The sequence below is a fragment of the Hordeum vulgare genome, chromosome 3H (genome assembly GCF_904849725.1).
Source record: "Hordeum vulgare subsp. vulgare chromosome 3H, MorexV3_pseudomolecules_assembly, whole genome shotgun sequence".
NCBI lineage: Eukaryota > Viridiplantae > Streptophyta > Magnoliopsida > Poales > Poaceae > Hordeum > Hordeum vulgare.
Genome location: NC_058520.1, coordinates 9,792,067 through 9,810,318, shown reverse-complemented (window position 1 = coordinate 9,810,318; position 18,252 = coordinate 9,792,067). Strand labels below are relative to the sequence as shown.

Sequence of the window (18,252 nt, the reverse complement as noted above, 5' to 3'; positions counted from 1 at the left end):
CGTCTTGTGGCTCGTGGGTTTCAGCATTACAAAGGATGAAGGCACAAGAGAAATAATCCCATTAGGTGGAAGTGCGAGTCAGTTAGTCTACCATGAACCCTGCACCACCCCTTAGTCTACCATAGACTAATGAACCAAACTCTACTATTGTAGCCTCCGACATACCATCATTACGAGTAATCTTGGCCATGTACCAATGACTCCTAGCCTATATATATATATATAATCCCCCTCCCCCCACGAGCATGCAACCATTCACTATAACTTGAATAAAACTCGAGGGAAAATGCATTCGTATGACTTGAGATGCATTTAGAAAAGATACTTAGCTTGAAGACAACTCAAAAGGCCCAGAACAATGATGAGGGATGGAAGTTTTGAGTGGCCTTGTATTCAAATCCAACCACCAGTTGAGCGCTTCACATGTTGTCGGGAGGGAAGCCTTGAGATGACCTTATGTTCAATCTAAGCTGCTAGTTGAGACCCTCTTTTCATCACATATCCCAACATAGGATTAAGTCAAGTCACGCTCGAAGGCTAGACAATCGAATATATTCAAAAAACATGGACATGTCAACTCCTATTTTGGTGTATGACCACCTTCGCATAAGGCCGCCATACACAATCCCTACCGACTTACTTTGCAAGCGCTAACAATGCCATATCCTCTCCTCTTGTATTGTCTCTATGACAGCAATATGCGGGTTTATTTTTGTTTATGTCTTTGTAGTTTTTTTTCGTGTATATCTATGATGCAAAGGCCGATAGCCGTACCCCTTGTAGTTGCAACATCTAGATACATGGTGAAGAATCTTTAAAACCTTTTATTTCCAAAAAAACCTATCACAAGAAAATACACATACACTCAATTGTACTAAGTTGGCAACTGGCACTATTTGGATGTATGCTGTCAACAGGGACGAAGCCCGACGATAAGAGCTCAAGGTTAACTTCACTACCAAACATAAATTTCTTTTGGGATCTATGCAATTTCATTGAGTTTGAGTAAAATAGGCTCTCGCTTTGCGACTTGATAGTTGATACCGCACTTCCTCCAACCATGAGTGAACTAACCAACAACCCGAAGATTAGCCACCTGCTCCGATGAGTTTCAACTGTTCGAGAAAACAACAGACAAAAAAACAATCTTTAGGTAGGCAACATTTGGAAAAACAATATCACTAGTTAATTACTATCAAAGATATTTTAGGTCCCTTACAAGGCTATTATTTGGTACTCTCCAGTACAAACCCTGGAGCAGGATTGGCGCGACATTGCATGCTACTAGAACAAAAATCATTAGGGCATGCTTTCCCATCCACTCCATTGGGAGAATCGGCCTCTTGTAACCGTAGACGTCCACCTGAAAATTTTGATTTGTTTCATTAAATAAAACAGAGAGAATCAGCTAAAATGTTGAAAGACAAATCATGTTGTAATGTGGTGGCTTGAGCTAGCAATCCCCAAATATTTGACTATTAACATTGTTGCCCTATTCTACATTCTCTCATTTTTACGGCTTCCTTCAAAATGTGCTACCTAGAGGGACTTCTATTCTTGAGAAAGAATAAATTAATGAGCTCCAGTAATCACTTAGAAAGTTATCATTTTCGCTTCTCAACTCCCCACAGAGTCAATTTAGTGCATACATATTTAAACTAGTCAAATTGCACCCAACCATGAAAACCTAAACCTAACAACCAAGCTATAAACATTACCCTCATAGACTATTCTGCGGATGTTTTGGATAATGTGACAGTGGTTTTCTATGGTCAACATAAAAACATAAGAAAATATGATAAAAACTAAATTTACTGTAAAACCAGTTGAACATATAATTATTATGTGTGTACATAAATAATAGTTGAAAGTGCCATCATTTCCATTTTTTGTGTACACAAAATAATTTCTCTTCCCCAAAATTTCTACATATTGTGATTTTTTTTTATCCTTGTTACAAAAAGTTTTGGTGATTATTTCTGAAAATCCATAGCTTTTCACATATGTTTTTTTGTAGATCTGTCCTTCTATAGTTTGTTGTTTCAAGTTTACTAATTGATAATGATAGCTCTCCTCCCATACCGTTAGAGTGGGAATCCTTCATTTTCATATTTGAGGGTTTTGTTTGTCCAATTTTGGATTCGTGAGGTGAAATCTAAACTCGAGTTGTGTCATGTGAGATGAATAGTTAAAATTTTATAATTAAACATCGAACTGAAATCTTAAAATCCTTTTGTTCATATTTACGAACCAATAAATAGATCCCTGCGAAGAAAAGACCAGCTGCGCCTCCGGTGACATAAGTGTAGCTAAGGTTGTATAGTGACTTGTTCATATGCATCCCTGCATGTACGTCAACCCAAAGCACCTTGTCAATCATGTTGATAAAAAAAATCAAAACTTACTATTCCTTCCAGTCACAAGATAATTAATCAACAAATAAAATAACTACCGAACAAGTTGAGTGTGAAGCCCAGAGCTAGTAGGCTCAATGCCGGAATGGACCAACGCACCATTCTCTCATCGTGTCCCTGTATGGATGATGCGGAGTTAATCGCCAGGACTAAGATTTCGTAGACGACGAACGAATGCACACCAACAAATTTTACTAGTCTCTAAGGACGCCATGACAAGTAGAAATGACAAACAAACTGAATCATGCATGACAATAACAATTTCCTCATTTGAGATAACCGATAACTTTATGCCATAAAAAGTCCCTCACGATATTAATATATTCCCTTAATCAAACAATAAAAAGTCCCTCAGATTTTCTTAGTCAAGGGGACTAAAATCCAGTGACCATCATAAATGAAAAAAAAACTGAGATTCTAGTGGGGCAGAAGGATATATATACTTTAAAGTGGACGATGACATGCCCGAACTGGAGCCCGATCAAGCACGTCACGATTGCCATCAAGGAGCTGTGTTGTAGATGAAGAGGATTAGTATATGTAGTGAGATTCGGATGCATCTTGAAGTGACTAAGGACTGTTTGAGGAAGGTGCCACTAATGTATACCTTAGGAGGCCCTCGGGATCAAAGGGGGCTTCGCACCATGCTGGCGCGTCGGACGGGAGCGGTCCATTGCCGGGGGAGTCGATGCTACACCACTGCAAAGTCCCAAAGGGAAGGATGAGAAAACTTGTCATGACTGCTAGGTATATTGCACAAAACGAGATATCTAGAATTTGAGGACCTCACTATCTTCTTGTGGTTATGATCTGATTGGATATATACCTCTGTTTTGAGATAGACCGGACGTGTATAAAGATGCTGGATTCCAAGGACACTTCGATCAATCATGCCAACGGCGTTGCAACCTGGCCCTGTATGCCCTCTCACATCGCATGCCACCTGCATTTGATACAAGCACAAAAATAAAACTTAGAAAACATTTATACCGAATACAAAGAAGAACAAAGTTTCAGAAGAGAAAGCGTACCACAAAATGCTTTGTGGTTGAATCCGGTGATGTGGTGTCATACTCCCAGTCTGGCACGTGCAAACCATACAAAATCATTGTGTATGTGGCCATGAGGAAAATACCGGCAAACCTTTGAAAAGGAATGCAAAGGAATATAAATACGTGAATAACAAATTGATTAACTAGTTATGCAACTTAAATAACAATGGGTAACATTTGTCAGTGTACTATGCTCACATCTGGAGGCGGTATTTTCTGATTATTGTGTAGCCAGAGCCTATGCCTCCTTCGTCGCCACCCCTTAGCCAGATTTCGCATAGCGCCACCACTAGGTATGAGACCGCAATCCTCTGTATCAAGTCAGATATTTAAAAAAAATGTTAATTGTTGCGCTAGATCACGCACACAGATCTCTCGTGTGTTCTTTACATAACTTAGTTTTACTAGTGCATGATCGTACTAAGAGTTGCATTAGGAATGATGGATGGACTGGCGATTATAAGTACCTGTAAGACACCCATCAAACGTATCTTGCTAATGTCAACCCCGTAGGTGAGATCATGTATGTTGTGCAAGAAGCCACCTTGAAAAACAGAAGCTCATAGTTTTACAACTATAGTACTAAAATCAGGACATAATCATGTTTTCTCTCTGAGCTGCTTGAATTTCTAAATTTTCGGTTGCTCGGAAATAAAATGTACTTTTAGTTTGGTGGCCAAATTATTACTCTGCCTTAACAAAGTATAATTTATATCACCATTGAATAACAGTATATTATTTGTGTTCATTAGAGATATATGATAAATACAACTCTCCATAAAATTAACAGTGGTATGTTAATGAACAATTATGTGAGAAACTGGACAACGTTTGAAATCAAATTGACAGGATCTCCAAAATACCACAGTTAGCATGTCTTTTGAATTCTGATGAACCCGCAAAAAAATGCACATGACTTCTGATGAATGTCGCCAACTAAATGCAGGTGTATTTACCTTGAAGAAGGAGGCCTGTAAGAAACAGCTTTGTGGCCCGGAGAACAGCCTTCTTGGTCGCCGACACTCTATCCGACCGCCTCTGCACAAAGCATTGTTTAGCCACTAATGCTAGACCTACTGGAGTTGAATTGGTGTAAGTGATTGCCAATTTAATATTGTGAGCAATAGCAGTACTTTGTAGGCGAAGGCTAACGAGACCCCGACAGCAAAGAGGAAGAAGGGGAACACGAAATCCGCTAGTGTGACGCCATCCCACGGCGAGTGGCTTATCTTGGGGACGAGACCACCAACATCGTCGACAATGATCATCAGCTGTAATATTCAAAAATTTCACTAGGTTAAATTAACCTGTGGAGGGGGAGGCTAAAATTAACTTTGAGGTTTCGGGCCAGGGCTTCTCTTTGTAACATAAAATTTTGTATTCTACCTTAATAATTAATAAAAGAGGTTGGGTGCAATCCTATGCATTTATAGGGTTTTGAGCTAAGCTTAGTTGTTCGCTGAGGTGTCCTTAGAACATCTCGGAATATTGAAAAAATGGGCTTTCAATCAAAAATAGATAAAAATATAAGACTATATATAATCCACATCCAAAGCATTGTGAGAAGGTATCACAAAGACCGGGTCATAGTGATAGGACCAGGTCACAATGAAAAAAATAATGTCTCGTTTTTTTTGACTGGTTGTCTGGTTAAGTGGTTGGAGCTTGGTACTCCCTCCGATCCTTTTTACTCCGCGTATTAGATTTCGGTCAAGTCAAACTTTGCAAAGTTTGATCAAATTTATATTAAAAAATATCAATATCTACAATACAAAATATATACATTATGAAACTACATTTCGTAAAGAATCTAACAATATTGATTTGGCATGGTGAATGTTCATAATTTTTTCTATAAGTTTGGTCAAAGTAGAGATACTTTGACTTCGGACAAAACTTATATGCAGACTAAAAAAGACCGGAGGGAGTACCGAAAAAGGCTGACATGAGTACTATGGTATGGAGGCCTCATTAGGTTTGAACAGTTTTCATAGAAAAAACATAGGAATGAGAATTCGACCCCACAAAAAATAAAAGGATTCCATAGGAATGTTTTGTATAGACGCATTCCGTTTGCAAGGAAGCGAGCACATGAATCATTCATAAATATTGTAGAACTGGAGGCACCAGACATTTCATCCAAAAGGTCAAGCTGATGGGGAAATGTGGGATATGCATTTATACGTCAACACTTCCCTTACGCGTAGCTTCCTCGGGTTTAAATGTGACTCTGATACTATGTAATACTGCACGCGTCAGTCAATTGATCTAAAAGCTCAAGCTAGTGGAGAAAGACGGGCTATGCATCTATATCAACAGATATATACTATTCATTCCTTGTGTTTTTTGTCGGAACCACACATCCACTCAAAACTCTCTTTTTTGGCTTAGTAGAAAATAAGGACCAGAAATGTATTATGCCAGATTATATAATGGTTTTGTTTATTTGTATGTGCATATGTATCGTAGTATCCTTGTGGAGTGGGTTGGAAAATATTTTGCGGGAATTTTTAAGCCCCTACCTTAGTATTCCTCGAGAGAAAAACGGCAGTATAGTACACAAAGGGCCCGGTGCTTTTACGTCACGTGCGTGCCGGCGCCATGCGTGAAGATATGCATGACAGTTTGCTTTGGACTAATATTGTATGGAGATAGCAGCTATAGACAGGTAGAAAGTTAGCTGACCGCGACGGTGATGCCCCTGAAGACGTCGAGCGACACGAGCCTCTCCCGTCCCGGCGCCGCCTCCTGGGCGCTGACGGCGCCGCTGCCAGCCTCGACGTCGGGACAGTGTTCCTCTTCTCCCTCACGAAGCTCCCTGCCGGCACAGCCATGGACGACTATCTTTGCCGCCGACATGCTGCTGCTGCTGAGCTACGTACTAACTCTGAGCTTCCATTGTTCCACCCGCTGCTGATTTATATACTGGGGGGCGAACGTCTTGCCTTTCTGCTGCCTCCATCAGCAAAACCGCATTCGTTTTTGTTAAATCTACTTTATCATACCGACAACCATCCATGGCAGTTGAAGACCACCCAACGTTGTGCGCGAACACCTTAGTTTATAGGTGTTTCTAGAGTCTCTACCATTTTTATTCTTCGAAAACAAGGATGTAAATCCTGCCTTTGCACCATTATGATGCATAGAGCCATTTTCTTTATTAGAGTTGATCCAAGGCAAGGGAGTTACTACCTCCTTTCTGATTTATAGGGCTTCAGTATTCCTAGAATTATAATTTCACCAACATAAAATGAGTTATATAGTCTAAAAATTATGCAATTAGAAAGTAGGCAATTTGAAGTTTCTAATGATATTTTTTGTACTACTCCCTCCGTTCCTAAATATAAGTCTTTTAAAAGATTTCGCTAGGAGTATACATACGGAGCGAAATTAATGAATCTACACTCTAAAGTATGTCTATATACATCCGTATGTATTCTATTAGTGGAATCTCTAGAAAGACTTATATTTAGGAACGGAGGGAGTATATTGATCTAAGTATCAATCGAGATATACACGCATGCCTTATAAACCGAAAATAAGATAGTAAAGTCATCAACAGTTGATGTACAAAGTATAGAGTCATTTCATCACATGGATTCAAAACCTACGACTACTAAGGGGCGTTTGGTTGGGCTTAACTTTGGCTTCTAGGCAAAAATACATCTATTTATGAGTTTTTGGTTTATGACCGAATATGAATATTATTACATAATGCTATAAGCAAAGGACAAATCCAAAAGCCCATAAATAAGTTTCTATTTATTATAAGAAAAAGGTAAGCCCGGCCAAACACCGCCCTATGTCGACTGGTTTCGCAAAAAAGAAAGTCTTCAAGAAGAGATAAACGCCCTCGTACTACTATTGTCACATCCATCCGGAGATGGGAAGGACAAGGATTTGTATCTTGGTTCTCGGCGCCAACCATTGAAGGCCAGAACATCAGCAAATAACATCACTTTTTGGAGGCAACGACACAAATATGCCGTTATGGAAGGTCAGAATAAATAGTTTTCACCCACACATGAAGCGGTGTTCCAGGCACTATCTTAATGATGGATTTTCAAAAGTCACGCCAGTCAGTACTCTAAAACATGTGGGGTAGCGCTAGCAGACGGGTATGGATGTTTTCAGTACATACTAGCGTGACCAGACTTATAGCATCCACAATGTCCATGGGGACAAGCCCCGACTTCCTCTATATGAATAGAAGCACATGCCACCCTGCTCGATATCAACGGGGAACCATCGACACATCGCATTCCCTCCCACATTGGATGCGTGCGCCAGGAGCCACATGCTTGTCAATGCCCGCAAAAACAGTCACGCCATTGCTTTGTGCCACACCTGACACTAACAGGACCTCCTTATCTCGTCTATTGAATTCATGCTCCAGCAGAACTCCAAAAGTGAAAAATGATGAAGAGAGCCGGCACTAGATTTCAACAATCCCCTCAAGTCTAGGATTTTCTTAGTCCTTAGTCTCGAACTGTGTAGGCCAGACATGAATTTTCTGAATGATACATTGGCAAGGTCTTGAACTTAAGTCCTCTTCGCTTCAATGTCATACTAAATTCATGCTCCAACAAGTCTGAAATGATGGAGACAGGCGGCCAAGATATTTCAATAACATCATCACATATTGCCTGGCTTGCTGCTCATAGTAGTTGTGCCACCGCCACAACATTCCACACAGTCAGGGCTACCGCTCGTAGCCACACATGCGCCATTCTTGGAGTCTAGGACCTGAGAGGCGATCACATTGGTTAATACCGCCTATGCAATGCAAGCGACCTAGTGCGGCATGGACATATAACACCCTACCACTCATTCCACCACACCTACCACTGGGAGTGCCATTAATCGCCGTTATGATGCAAGCCATCGAGATGACATGGTTGCATTCGTACCCGGTCTTGTGGGAGGCTCCAACATTATGATGTCATGCCACTGGTCTCAAACAGGTTGGGTTTCTTCTCGAGTAGAATCTCATTGGTGTTCTGGATGAGTTTCAGATGGATTTGTTCGGCCAGAGGACCATGTGTTTATAGGTGACACCATTGTCTTGTTGTTCCTGAAGCAATGCCACAATGGGTTGTCCTCATTCCCCATTGTGCACTTGCGCTTCATCGATGATGTACCCACCACCATAGAGTTCACAGGCAACACTGGGGGGGGGGGGAGGGGGAGGGGGAGGGGCATGCAGGTCTCCGGTAGCGCCTCTAGGAGTGTCATGGGGAAGAAGAATCACATGTCTCAATATTTCAGAGCGGGCGGTTTCTTCATCCTCGGAATCTCACACATACATTTTGGGAGAGAATTCTAATTCTCCTCACGAATTCACCAATATAGATGTGTAATCCCACCATCCACGAAGCCTAATCCTTGAGGATTAGTTTTTAGTATGATTACCAACTTTGTTTTCTTAATAGATGTTGGATGCTCCCACTATGCACCAAGCTTGATCATGTAGGAAATACATGAGTTAATTTGTGGGTGGAGGGGGGGGGGGGTAAATCCCTATACATCATGTGCTAATTCAAAGAACTACACTTTTCTAGCTGCATAGCCGCATGCCTAGGCGCATCTACAACTGGACTCCTCAAAACTCCATAACCATCCACGCGGGCAACCTAGTCACTAAATCGCCACCCAACTGGACCACCCAAAGCCAGCCCAAAACACCCGGGATGTCGGACACCAGTCAAAATCATACCATGTGTGGAGCGGATATAAGCACACCTGGATGCATCCGCCACTTCTGATCTGACAGGCCAAACCAACTCGAAAATCTGGTCAAAATTGGCCAAGTCCACCAAATTGAACAGCCGCCCTCCTTCCACATATACCCTTCATTTTCCGTGTCCAAGTCGTCGCCCTCCTCTACCCTTTCACCCCGTCTATGTCACCTTTCTTGTCCGCTATACGATTTCACCATCCAAGATGTCGACGCCAAGTACCACGTCCTGCATCGCCACCATGGAAGATGCCTCGACGGAGTCAGTGTCTATCTCGACCGTCATCTCTGCAAGGCGGAAAATGTAGAATTCGAGGATTGAATCTTTCCTGCGGCATAGAGAATTCGAGGATCATGTAGCATGACGATAGCCTCTTGGACATGGAAAGCAAGAAGTGGCTCCAAATGAAGATGAAAGACATCAATATGCGCAAAGCGAGAGGCAAATGATTCATTTTTGTATGAACTGTCTATGAACTATTGAATTTCATTTTAGCATGTGCTAAAATGTTGAATTGCGGTTTATTATACTTTGTTGAATTGGTGCTGATGTTTTGCTGTATGATGGATGTGCATGGCATTGCATGAATACGAGAATGTATATATGAGGGGTGTGGTTGTCTGAGAGGACAAATGAGGTGCGGCCGGTGCTGTCCATAGGTGCATCCGACGTTTAGGAGGTCGGTTTAACCGGTTGTAGTCTTGTAGATGCTCTAACTGGTTGTACCAATCTCTACCATGGTGCATGTAGGCCGTAGGGTTCAATATGATTTTGTACCTTTTTTGGATAACCTTTTTACCAAGCTTCCTGTTTTTTGGATAACCTTTTTACCAAGCGTCCTCTTTTTTGGTTTAGTCGGCCCTTTTTCTTGTGGTCGGTTGTCATTTTCCTTGACCTCCCCCCACCTCTCTCTCTCATTTCAAATTGGGATCACAAACCAAATCGGAATCAACCTGCATTAAAATAAGAACATCCAGTCCCAAGCAGACCCTAAGAACATATTCCACTGCACGCGTGTAAAATGCTTTGTCCTGAGCATTTGGCTTGGCATAGCTGACATATAGTATTACCCATACAATAAAAAAGGTTCAGTCCCAAATGGTGTACTTCAGTTCAGAGAACCAAGCAGATCCTAATTAAGAACATATCTTCCACCAGTACCACACGCGTGTGAAATGCTTCCGTCGTCGCCATTTTGGCATCGCATGGCTAGCAAACATGCCCCTGCAAGTGGCAAGTTCGATGGTGGTGATGACAGAGGAGGATTCCCAGGTAGGTACAGTATTCAGCATCCATATGTAACATATCCTTACAAGTGCCTAATTAACATTAGGTCATGGTTAGAAGGGGATGAGGTATTTAACGGGGGAATCGGAACATGGGTGTGCTGTGACATCTTACACACCGAACCCAACCCCAACCAAAAGTGCCCGCCGGCTAGCAAACTAAGCTTTGTTTTTCTCTGTGCTTCCTTGGACGATCGACCCCAACCGCAACGCCATGTGCGAAACGACATGCGGCGAGTTTATGTATGCTTGTTTCGCGGCTAACCGGGGGAGGCTGCAATCTTAGCGAGGCATGGCTCTTTTCAGTTGGGCAAGTCGTCACACAAGAGACACTTTAGTAGTTCGCTCGTCCGTGCTAAATAGTTTTAGTCTATTCGGCCCCGTTGGCTCTGGCCTTTTGGGCGACAGAAGGGTTGCTTATCTTCTTCCTTTTCTCCAAACTTGCAAATCCTCTTTACATTACTTTTGTATATACTTGCTTCGTTTCTAAATATAATTTTTTATAAATATTTTAATTGGGACTAAATACAGAACAAAATGAGTGAATCTAAACTCTAAAATGTGTCTATATACATTGATATATAAGTCCGTATTGGAATCTTTAAAATGGCTTATATTTAGAAACAAATTAAGTATATGACACAAAACCTAGTGTTGTTGCTCACGCACGAGTGGCATCTATTTTTTGTTTTCGTTCCAAATTATATTTTGAGGCGTGCTAGGCGTCGCATCTAGCAGTCGAGGTATGCCTCCACCATTGCAATAGAGGCCTTGTTGCAGAATATTTTTGCAACAGAGTTCTTATTGCATATTTCTTTTTTTGCAACAGAGGATGTGTTGTAGTATTTTTTTTGCAACGAAGGACTTGTTGCATATCTTTTTTCAACAGAGAACTTCTTGTTTTTTTTTTGCAGCGGAGGACTTGTTGCAGATTTTTTCTTTTTTTTGCAACAGAGGTGTTCTTGCAGTTTTGTTGCAGCAAAGGACTTGTTGCAATCGTTGCGCCTGCATCGCCACACCTTCGCATTTCCATTGAAACATTCTCCATGTTTAAGAAAACACAAGGACATATGCGGCCTTGTAGCACGCGGTGGCGAGGTAGTCTAGCAAGCTACCCTTACAATACCGGTGCGACGCGACAACGGCCGATGCAACACAGATGCTCGTCTGGAAAAATCTGGTGGCCACGATCAACCCTCCAACACTGCACGCCTTTGCTCTAGCACCGGCAACAACGTGAGTGCATCGGCACCGTCGTCGCAGCAACGGCCATCCGCATCAGATACGAGACCTGCAGCAATGGCAGTGTTGTAGGGCGACGCAACGACACATGACAAGTGACTAGCCCAGGGTTGCGATGACAACAAGAGGCCCGTCCTAGGCATACCATATCTAGAGGCAGCTGACGCGTTGAAGGCGAGCATGTCGGTCTCAAGTAAAAGAAACGGAACAAGATTTTTAAGAAAGGAATAACAATCCAGGACTATAAGCCTCATGGATGAGTCCTACCAAAGAGGCATCGAACGGCCAGGGATAACACGTCCGCCCGAGAGAAATAGTAAATGGTGATTTTTTTTGCGGGGGTAAGGGAGTTTTTATTGCAAGTTCATAGAGTTACAGTCGAGAGACCACAAATCCTCAATACAAGGTGGAACCGAGCCCAGCCACACGACAGTGGCTCGCTTAGATCGGCTATACTTGGCCAACCGATCGGCAACTCTATTTTGGGTACGACTAATTTTCTGAGGAAAAACTCCCTACTACCAAGAAGATCCTTAATCTCCAGAACTAAGCGACCATACGCTTAATCAGACAATCCATGGGTAGACAAACTTGAAAGAGCTTCACACGAGTCCGACTGAAGAACCATTGGGAGGTTGGAGTGCTGAGTCGCCAACGCCATGCCTTGCATGATTGCATGCAGCTCCGCTTCCAATGGGTTATTGTAGTTGAAAATGAACCGGTATGCCAAAAAAATAATCACTCCCTCGCTATCCCTGAGAACCATGCCAGCCGCCGCAGAGCCATCAGCCTCCCGGAAGGAGCCATCGACCGAGAGATCCACCCTGTGAGGAGGCGGGGCGGGCCAGTGAACCAGAGGGTTCGTCACCCTATTAACAGGGACATCAATGGCAGCGATAGACATCTTCCCTTTCACAATTTCATCATGCGAGTACCGCCCGACAAGCCCGATGGATTTATAATAACTGTCAAGAAATGCAACCGTAGCCGGAACGGGAGGGGTGTCCTTCCCATGGAGCTTATCATTGCGTAGGTGCCAAATCCGCCATATTAACATGATCAGCATACCACGGACCTCATCGAATGGCGAATTTAGCAAGTGCATGAACCACTCATTTTCATTATCAATCAGAAGATTATCATCTGGGAGAGGCCACCTCCTTTGCATATTCACACAAAGGATGCGAACCTGCAAGCATGAGACCAACGCATGGAAGGAGCTCTCCTCCTCTACACCACATAAAGGACATGTTGATCGTGTAGACAAATGCATGTACCTCTTGCATTGTTGTGTAGGTAGTGTCCCGGTCACCACCTTCCAAGCAGTGATGTTCATCTTCTGAGGAACAACCGACTTCCATACACAATTCCAAAGTGTTCGACAGCCATCCGGATTAGAGCTTGAAGTACCCGCTGAGTAGGTCCAGTTATGTTTTTGTGTGGCCAACCAGTATGCACTTTTAACCGTAATCGTACCACCCTTCTCCAGAAACCAAGATAGAAAGTTAGCCCGTTGACGAGGTGAAGTTATGATCCTCAGGATGTGATGCACATTCATAGGCCAGAAGAAACATCTCAAGCGGTCAACTCTCATGCTCCGCTGCCATCCAGGAAGTCAGACACATGGTTGAGCCGACAATTGCACTTCGAGGTGATGGGCCAAAAGGAGTACAGTCACGGTATCCAGGGGGTCCCTCCATGTACAAATGGATTCATCGTTGCCACCCACCATACAATACCCTTCTTCAACAGCTCCAGGCCATGTAGAATACCCTTCCAAACAGCGGAGCCAGTGCTAAGGAAGACCGTGTCAAGCAGATGGCCTGAAGGAAAATATTTTGCCTACAATAAGCGTGCATAGAGACTGTCCGGCGATTCCAATAGTCTTCAGGCCTGTTTGGCCAGCAAGGCCTGATTGAAAGCCCTCATATCCCTAAAACCCATGCTCCCCATGGATTTAGGAAGCGGCAACTTGTCCCAACTCATCCACATCATTTTCTTCTTCCATTCTCAACACCCCACTAATACTTACGAATCATGCGTGTTGGTTCATCACAAATGGAGGCTGGAAGTTTAAACACACTCATCACATAAGCTGGGATTGCCTGAGCCATTGACTTAATAAGAATCTCCTTGTTTCTTCAGTCAGTAAGTTTCTTTCTTAGACATTCCTGGAGTGTTTCAAAATTTCCCTTATGCATTCTATCCTCAGGGACCAGGAGACCCAAGTACTTGGGCTCAAAAACCTGCTGGGTCATCTCCAAGACGCTCTTAACCTCCTGAGCCACACTAGGTAAGCAATGATCTAAGAAAAGGATGGAACACTTCGACGGGTTAATCAGCTGGTTAGTCGTTGTCAGAGCAACTCTAGCAGACCCCGCATCCCGCCCCGACCCGGAAAATAACCGCCAAAATGCGGGTCGGGGCGGGAAAACCTGCCCGATCAGACCCCGCATCCAGCCCCGGCCCGCAAATATTTTTGCGGGGCACGGCAAAATCTCGGCCCCAACCCGCATATTCGCGGGTTTCCACCTCGCCGCTGCGGTGCCCGCATATGAGCGAAAGCGGTTGGTGGGGGGACATTTCAGCCCGCGCTTTCCTCCACCAAAGCATATTCCGCGAATATGCTCTTTTACGGGTCCGTTTGGGGGGTCTGCATCTGTGCCAGCCCGGGCCAGCCCACAAAAGTTGTTTTATGCGAACTGCAAACACGTTTTGCAGGCCGGACAAATGGGGGGTCTGCTAGAGTTGCTCTCACATAAGTGTTCAACAAACCTTAAACCAAGAGAGCTTGCTGTTGTGACGCATGGAAAAACAGAAGAGAGACGTCCGCAAATAGGAGGTGAGAAATTTCACGAGCAGATCTGCAAATTTTGACCCCTTGGAGTCCTTCCTCTCGCATAGCCTTGTTAAGCAGAGATGAAAGAGCATCAGCTACAAAGAGGAACACGAAGGGTGATAACTGATCACCTTGATAGAGCCCCCTTGATCGGGAGAAGGGCTCCAAAAATTTCCCATTGAACTTCACAGAATATTTTATCGAAGTAACGCATGCCATCACGCGGGAGATCCACTGCTGAGAGAACCCCCACTTGGCCAATGCCTTCTCCAAGAAATCCCAGTCAACACGATCGTATGCCTTAGATAAGTCTAGCTTCTAAGCACATAAGACTGGTGAATTATCCTTGACCGAGTGTATATGATGAATACACTCAAACGCAATGATAGAGTTATCACAGATTAGCCGTCCTGGAAAGAAGGCACTCTGATTTTCAGGTATAAGCGCTGTGAGGAAGGGCCGTAGCCTGTTCACCATACACTTGGAGAAAAAACGAAGAAAAACTAGTTAATTCGATGGTTTTTCTGTTTTTCCTTCTTTATACTTTGTTTCTTTCTTTGGTTCTTTTTCTTTGTAATTTTTCTTCGTTTTTCTTTTTCCAGCACATGTCTACTTTGTCATACATGTGTACATTTTTCGTATACATGTAGACCATTCTTTTTACTCGTTTGCATTATTTCAAATACATGCCTAATATATATACAAAAACATGTTTTGAATATATTTTCAAATATGTGTTAATTTTTTCCAATACATGGTAAAATATTTGTATTGATATTTAAAAAAAATTATAATACCTAAATAGTTGGTCCACACTACTTCTAATTCTTTCAACATGGAAGCTATCCCTCACCAATTGTGTCACATCAGCATCCACTAACAATATTTTTGTGCCCATGCAAACCTTATTGCATTATCACTAATTCTCTCAACATGTAAGCATCCCACTTCACCAGACACTAACATTTTTTTCAGCCCATGCGAACCATACCAATGTGGTTATTTTTGTCACTGGACATATGTACTAGATTAGATAGTTATTTAATTTATTTACTTCCTGAAGGTTGTGAAATGCCCTGGTTTACACCTAATGAAACTACAGAATATTTATATGTTTAAATTAGTAGCTTTTCATTTTGATCTTTTCCTTCATATATAAGTCATCTGTAATTAATCTTTACATTCCGGCAGCAACGTGCTGGGAAATTGCCTAGTTATGGAAATATTTTTGGACAAACACTGTTTCTTCAAAATGTTATGAATAAAATTTAGAAACTTGTGAATATATTCTAAATGTGACATATGATTTTTTAATGTATGCAATGTTTTTACGAACTATGAAAACATCTCTTTTATATATTTTCTGAATGTCCCGAACACTTTTGAAACATGTTGATTGTTACAAACATTTTTAATTCACATGATTAACATTCTCCGTAAACATGATTAACATTTTTCATCGACGTTATACATTTTTATGTGTACACAAGAAACATTCTTCTATACATGTTTACTATTTTTGAAATAGAAAGACTAATCTTTTTCAAGAAAATTTGGAAATATAAAAAAATAATAAAAATGTGAAGAAAATGAAAAACAAAATCACGCATGACATCACCGTGTTACGGCATGTGGTGACTGGGCTGGTCCAGTTCAAGCTCACTGCAGGCGACGCAGCCCATTGACAGGAGCGCCTATACTCATTGTAATTAACTGTATCGATGTATTGTGGCAGAAGAATGTGCCTTGTAGCAAGCTCATTCACTGTAGTGAGTATTTTCTTGTCTGTTTTAACTGATTTTAAAATAAAATATCTTCAAAAGAAAATATTTCTGAAATTTTGCAAAATATTTTAAAAAATGTAAATATTTTTTCCAAAATGCAAACAATATTTATATATTTTTTTGAAATTTACACATCTAGAAAAAAACTTAACATTGTAACCATTACAAAAAATCCTAAACATTTTAATAATTTGAAAGTGAACATTTCAGAACACAAAAATATATTTTGAAACATTTTTTTGGAATCCAAACATTTTAAAATAAATTGTTATATTTTTGAAAAACGGGAATTCTTTTGGTGAACACACATATGTTTTCAAAAGTCGTAATTTCCAAACATTTGAAAAAGAAAACACTGAAGACCCCCAAAAAAACTAGGAAACTGGATTAACCTTATAGAAGGATTCCAAAGTTGGTAAAAACTGGACATGAACTTTCTAGAAAGTTCCTGAACTCAGACATGAATGGGTCGGCCCATCTCAGTTGCACGGTTGTTCCTGCATGCAAAGGATTGACTGTTTGACTCATAGTCAATCAAATAGGGATTACCGCCATGAATACCTCGCCTTAAAGCTTGTCTTCTCCAACCTGTCTGAGCATCATCTCAGGATTAGGTTCTTTGCTTCAGTTGCCAGGGTCAAAATAACCCTATTTAAGGTGCGGGTCAGTCCCCTCCCGATTCGTCGCCTTTCTTCCATCACCATAGTTTGTCTTGAGTGAAAAATTTATTTTAATGTTTTTGGGTCAAATTAGCTATATATGCTTGTGGGGTTATGCGTCTCTTATTGCTGAATATTCATGCTGGAACAGAATAAATTCATGTGGATTTTAGCGCATCTAGAGATACCTTAAAATTTTAATTCCCAGTACTAGTTTGTCAAAAAAAGGATGCTTTCTTGGTTTCTGCCTACCACACCCGTCACTTTCATGACCCCTCTTAACTATATAACTAGATCATGAATGACGCGCGTTGCTGCGTCCGTGAATTTTGGCGATAGAATGGTATTCCCTTCGATCCAAAAAAAAGTGTCGTGTTCTTAGTTTAAATTTTAATTAAAACCACGACACATTTTTGGATCAAAGGGAGTAGAAGTTTACATAAATATGTATTACATTAGACATACTATAAAACAATGAAACTGCAATGGAACTGGATGCATGATTACAAGTGGATTAGCTGATATATCTAATAGAGATGTCAACATACACTAGTGGGGACAGGGCCTATAGCCCCGGCCCGTAAGGGGCTTTAGTCCCGGTTCAGCAACCGGGACTAAAGGGGCGGGACTAAAGACCTAACCTTTAGACCCGGCCCTGTTACAAGCCGGGACTAAAGGTGCTCCACGTGGGCGCCTCGTAGCGCCCCAGGGGCAGGCCCTTTAGTCCCGGTTCGTTACACGGACCGGGACTAAAGATTTTCAGATTTTGCTGGTTTTTGGGTTTTTTTTGAATGAAATTATTTTTGGGTTTTAGGGTTTTAGCGTTTAGGTGTTCGGGAGATTAATGTAGTGCCTCGTTTGGTGTTCGGGAATTAGTTTTCATATAATTTAAATAGAAATAATTATGCATATATATATAAGATTAACTTATCTTACAAGCGAGCATATATATACAATTATATGCAGATCTGAATTATCGGGACTAGAGCCCGTCTATTCGATTACATGGACGAACATCAGTAATGGCCCCTATTTACACTAAATCGTCCTTTGTCATCTATAGCTTCCGTCCTCAGAAATCCCGCAAGCTCCTCTGCAACAGCAATCGCGCGTTGCTCTGGTAGGACCTTCGTCCTCATGGCCGTGTGCTATATAAGAAGAGGAGATGAATATGAATATCAATCATGATAACAAAGAATGACGGGTAAAAATAGAGGTGTGAATGTTCATTGCTTACG

General features: G+C 41.8%; 1 protein-coding gene across 1 annotated transcript; it reads right to left on the bottom strand.

Moving 5' to 3' along the window:
• Window positions 1-951: 951 nt before the first annotated feature.
• LOC123439213 (heparan-alpha-glucosaminide N-acetyltransferase-like) lies at window positions 952-6,339 on the bottom strand. The gene is made up of 13 exons (XM_045115953.1): window positions 6,152-6,339; window positions 4,600-4,737; window positions 4,423-4,504; window positions 3,934-4,010; window positions 3,665-3,777; window positions 3,446-3,557; window positions 3,241-3,357; window positions 3,022-3,113; window positions 2,858-2,924; window positions 2,453-2,531; window positions 2,252-2,343; window positions 1,220-1,363; window positions 952-1,115 (listed from the first exon to the last, which is right to left on the bottom strand). The coding sequence occupies exons 1-13, from the start codon at window positions 6,323-6,325 to the stop codon at window positions 1,089-1,091; spliced, it is 1,314 nt and encodes a 437-aa protein (XP_044971888.1). The 5' UTR covers window positions 6,326-6,339; the 3' UTR covers window positions 952-1,088.
• Window positions 6,340-18,252: the final 11,913 nt, after the last annotated feature.

Bases quoted from the DNA above. Each gene is read 5' to 3' on its own strand.
- LOC123439213 (XM_045115953.1), bottom strand. From the start codon at position 6,325: ATGTCGGCGGCAAAGATAGTCGTCCATGGCTGTGCCGGCAGGGAGCTT. The intron at 2,532-2,857 runs GTATATATATCC...TCATCCATACAG, and splicing joins ATGTCATCGTCCACTTTAAA to GGACACGATGAGAGAATGGT. The intron at 2,344-2,452 runs GTAGTTATTTTA...ACGTACATGCAG, and splicing joins CTTCACACTCAACTTGTTCG to GGATGCATATGAACAAGTCA.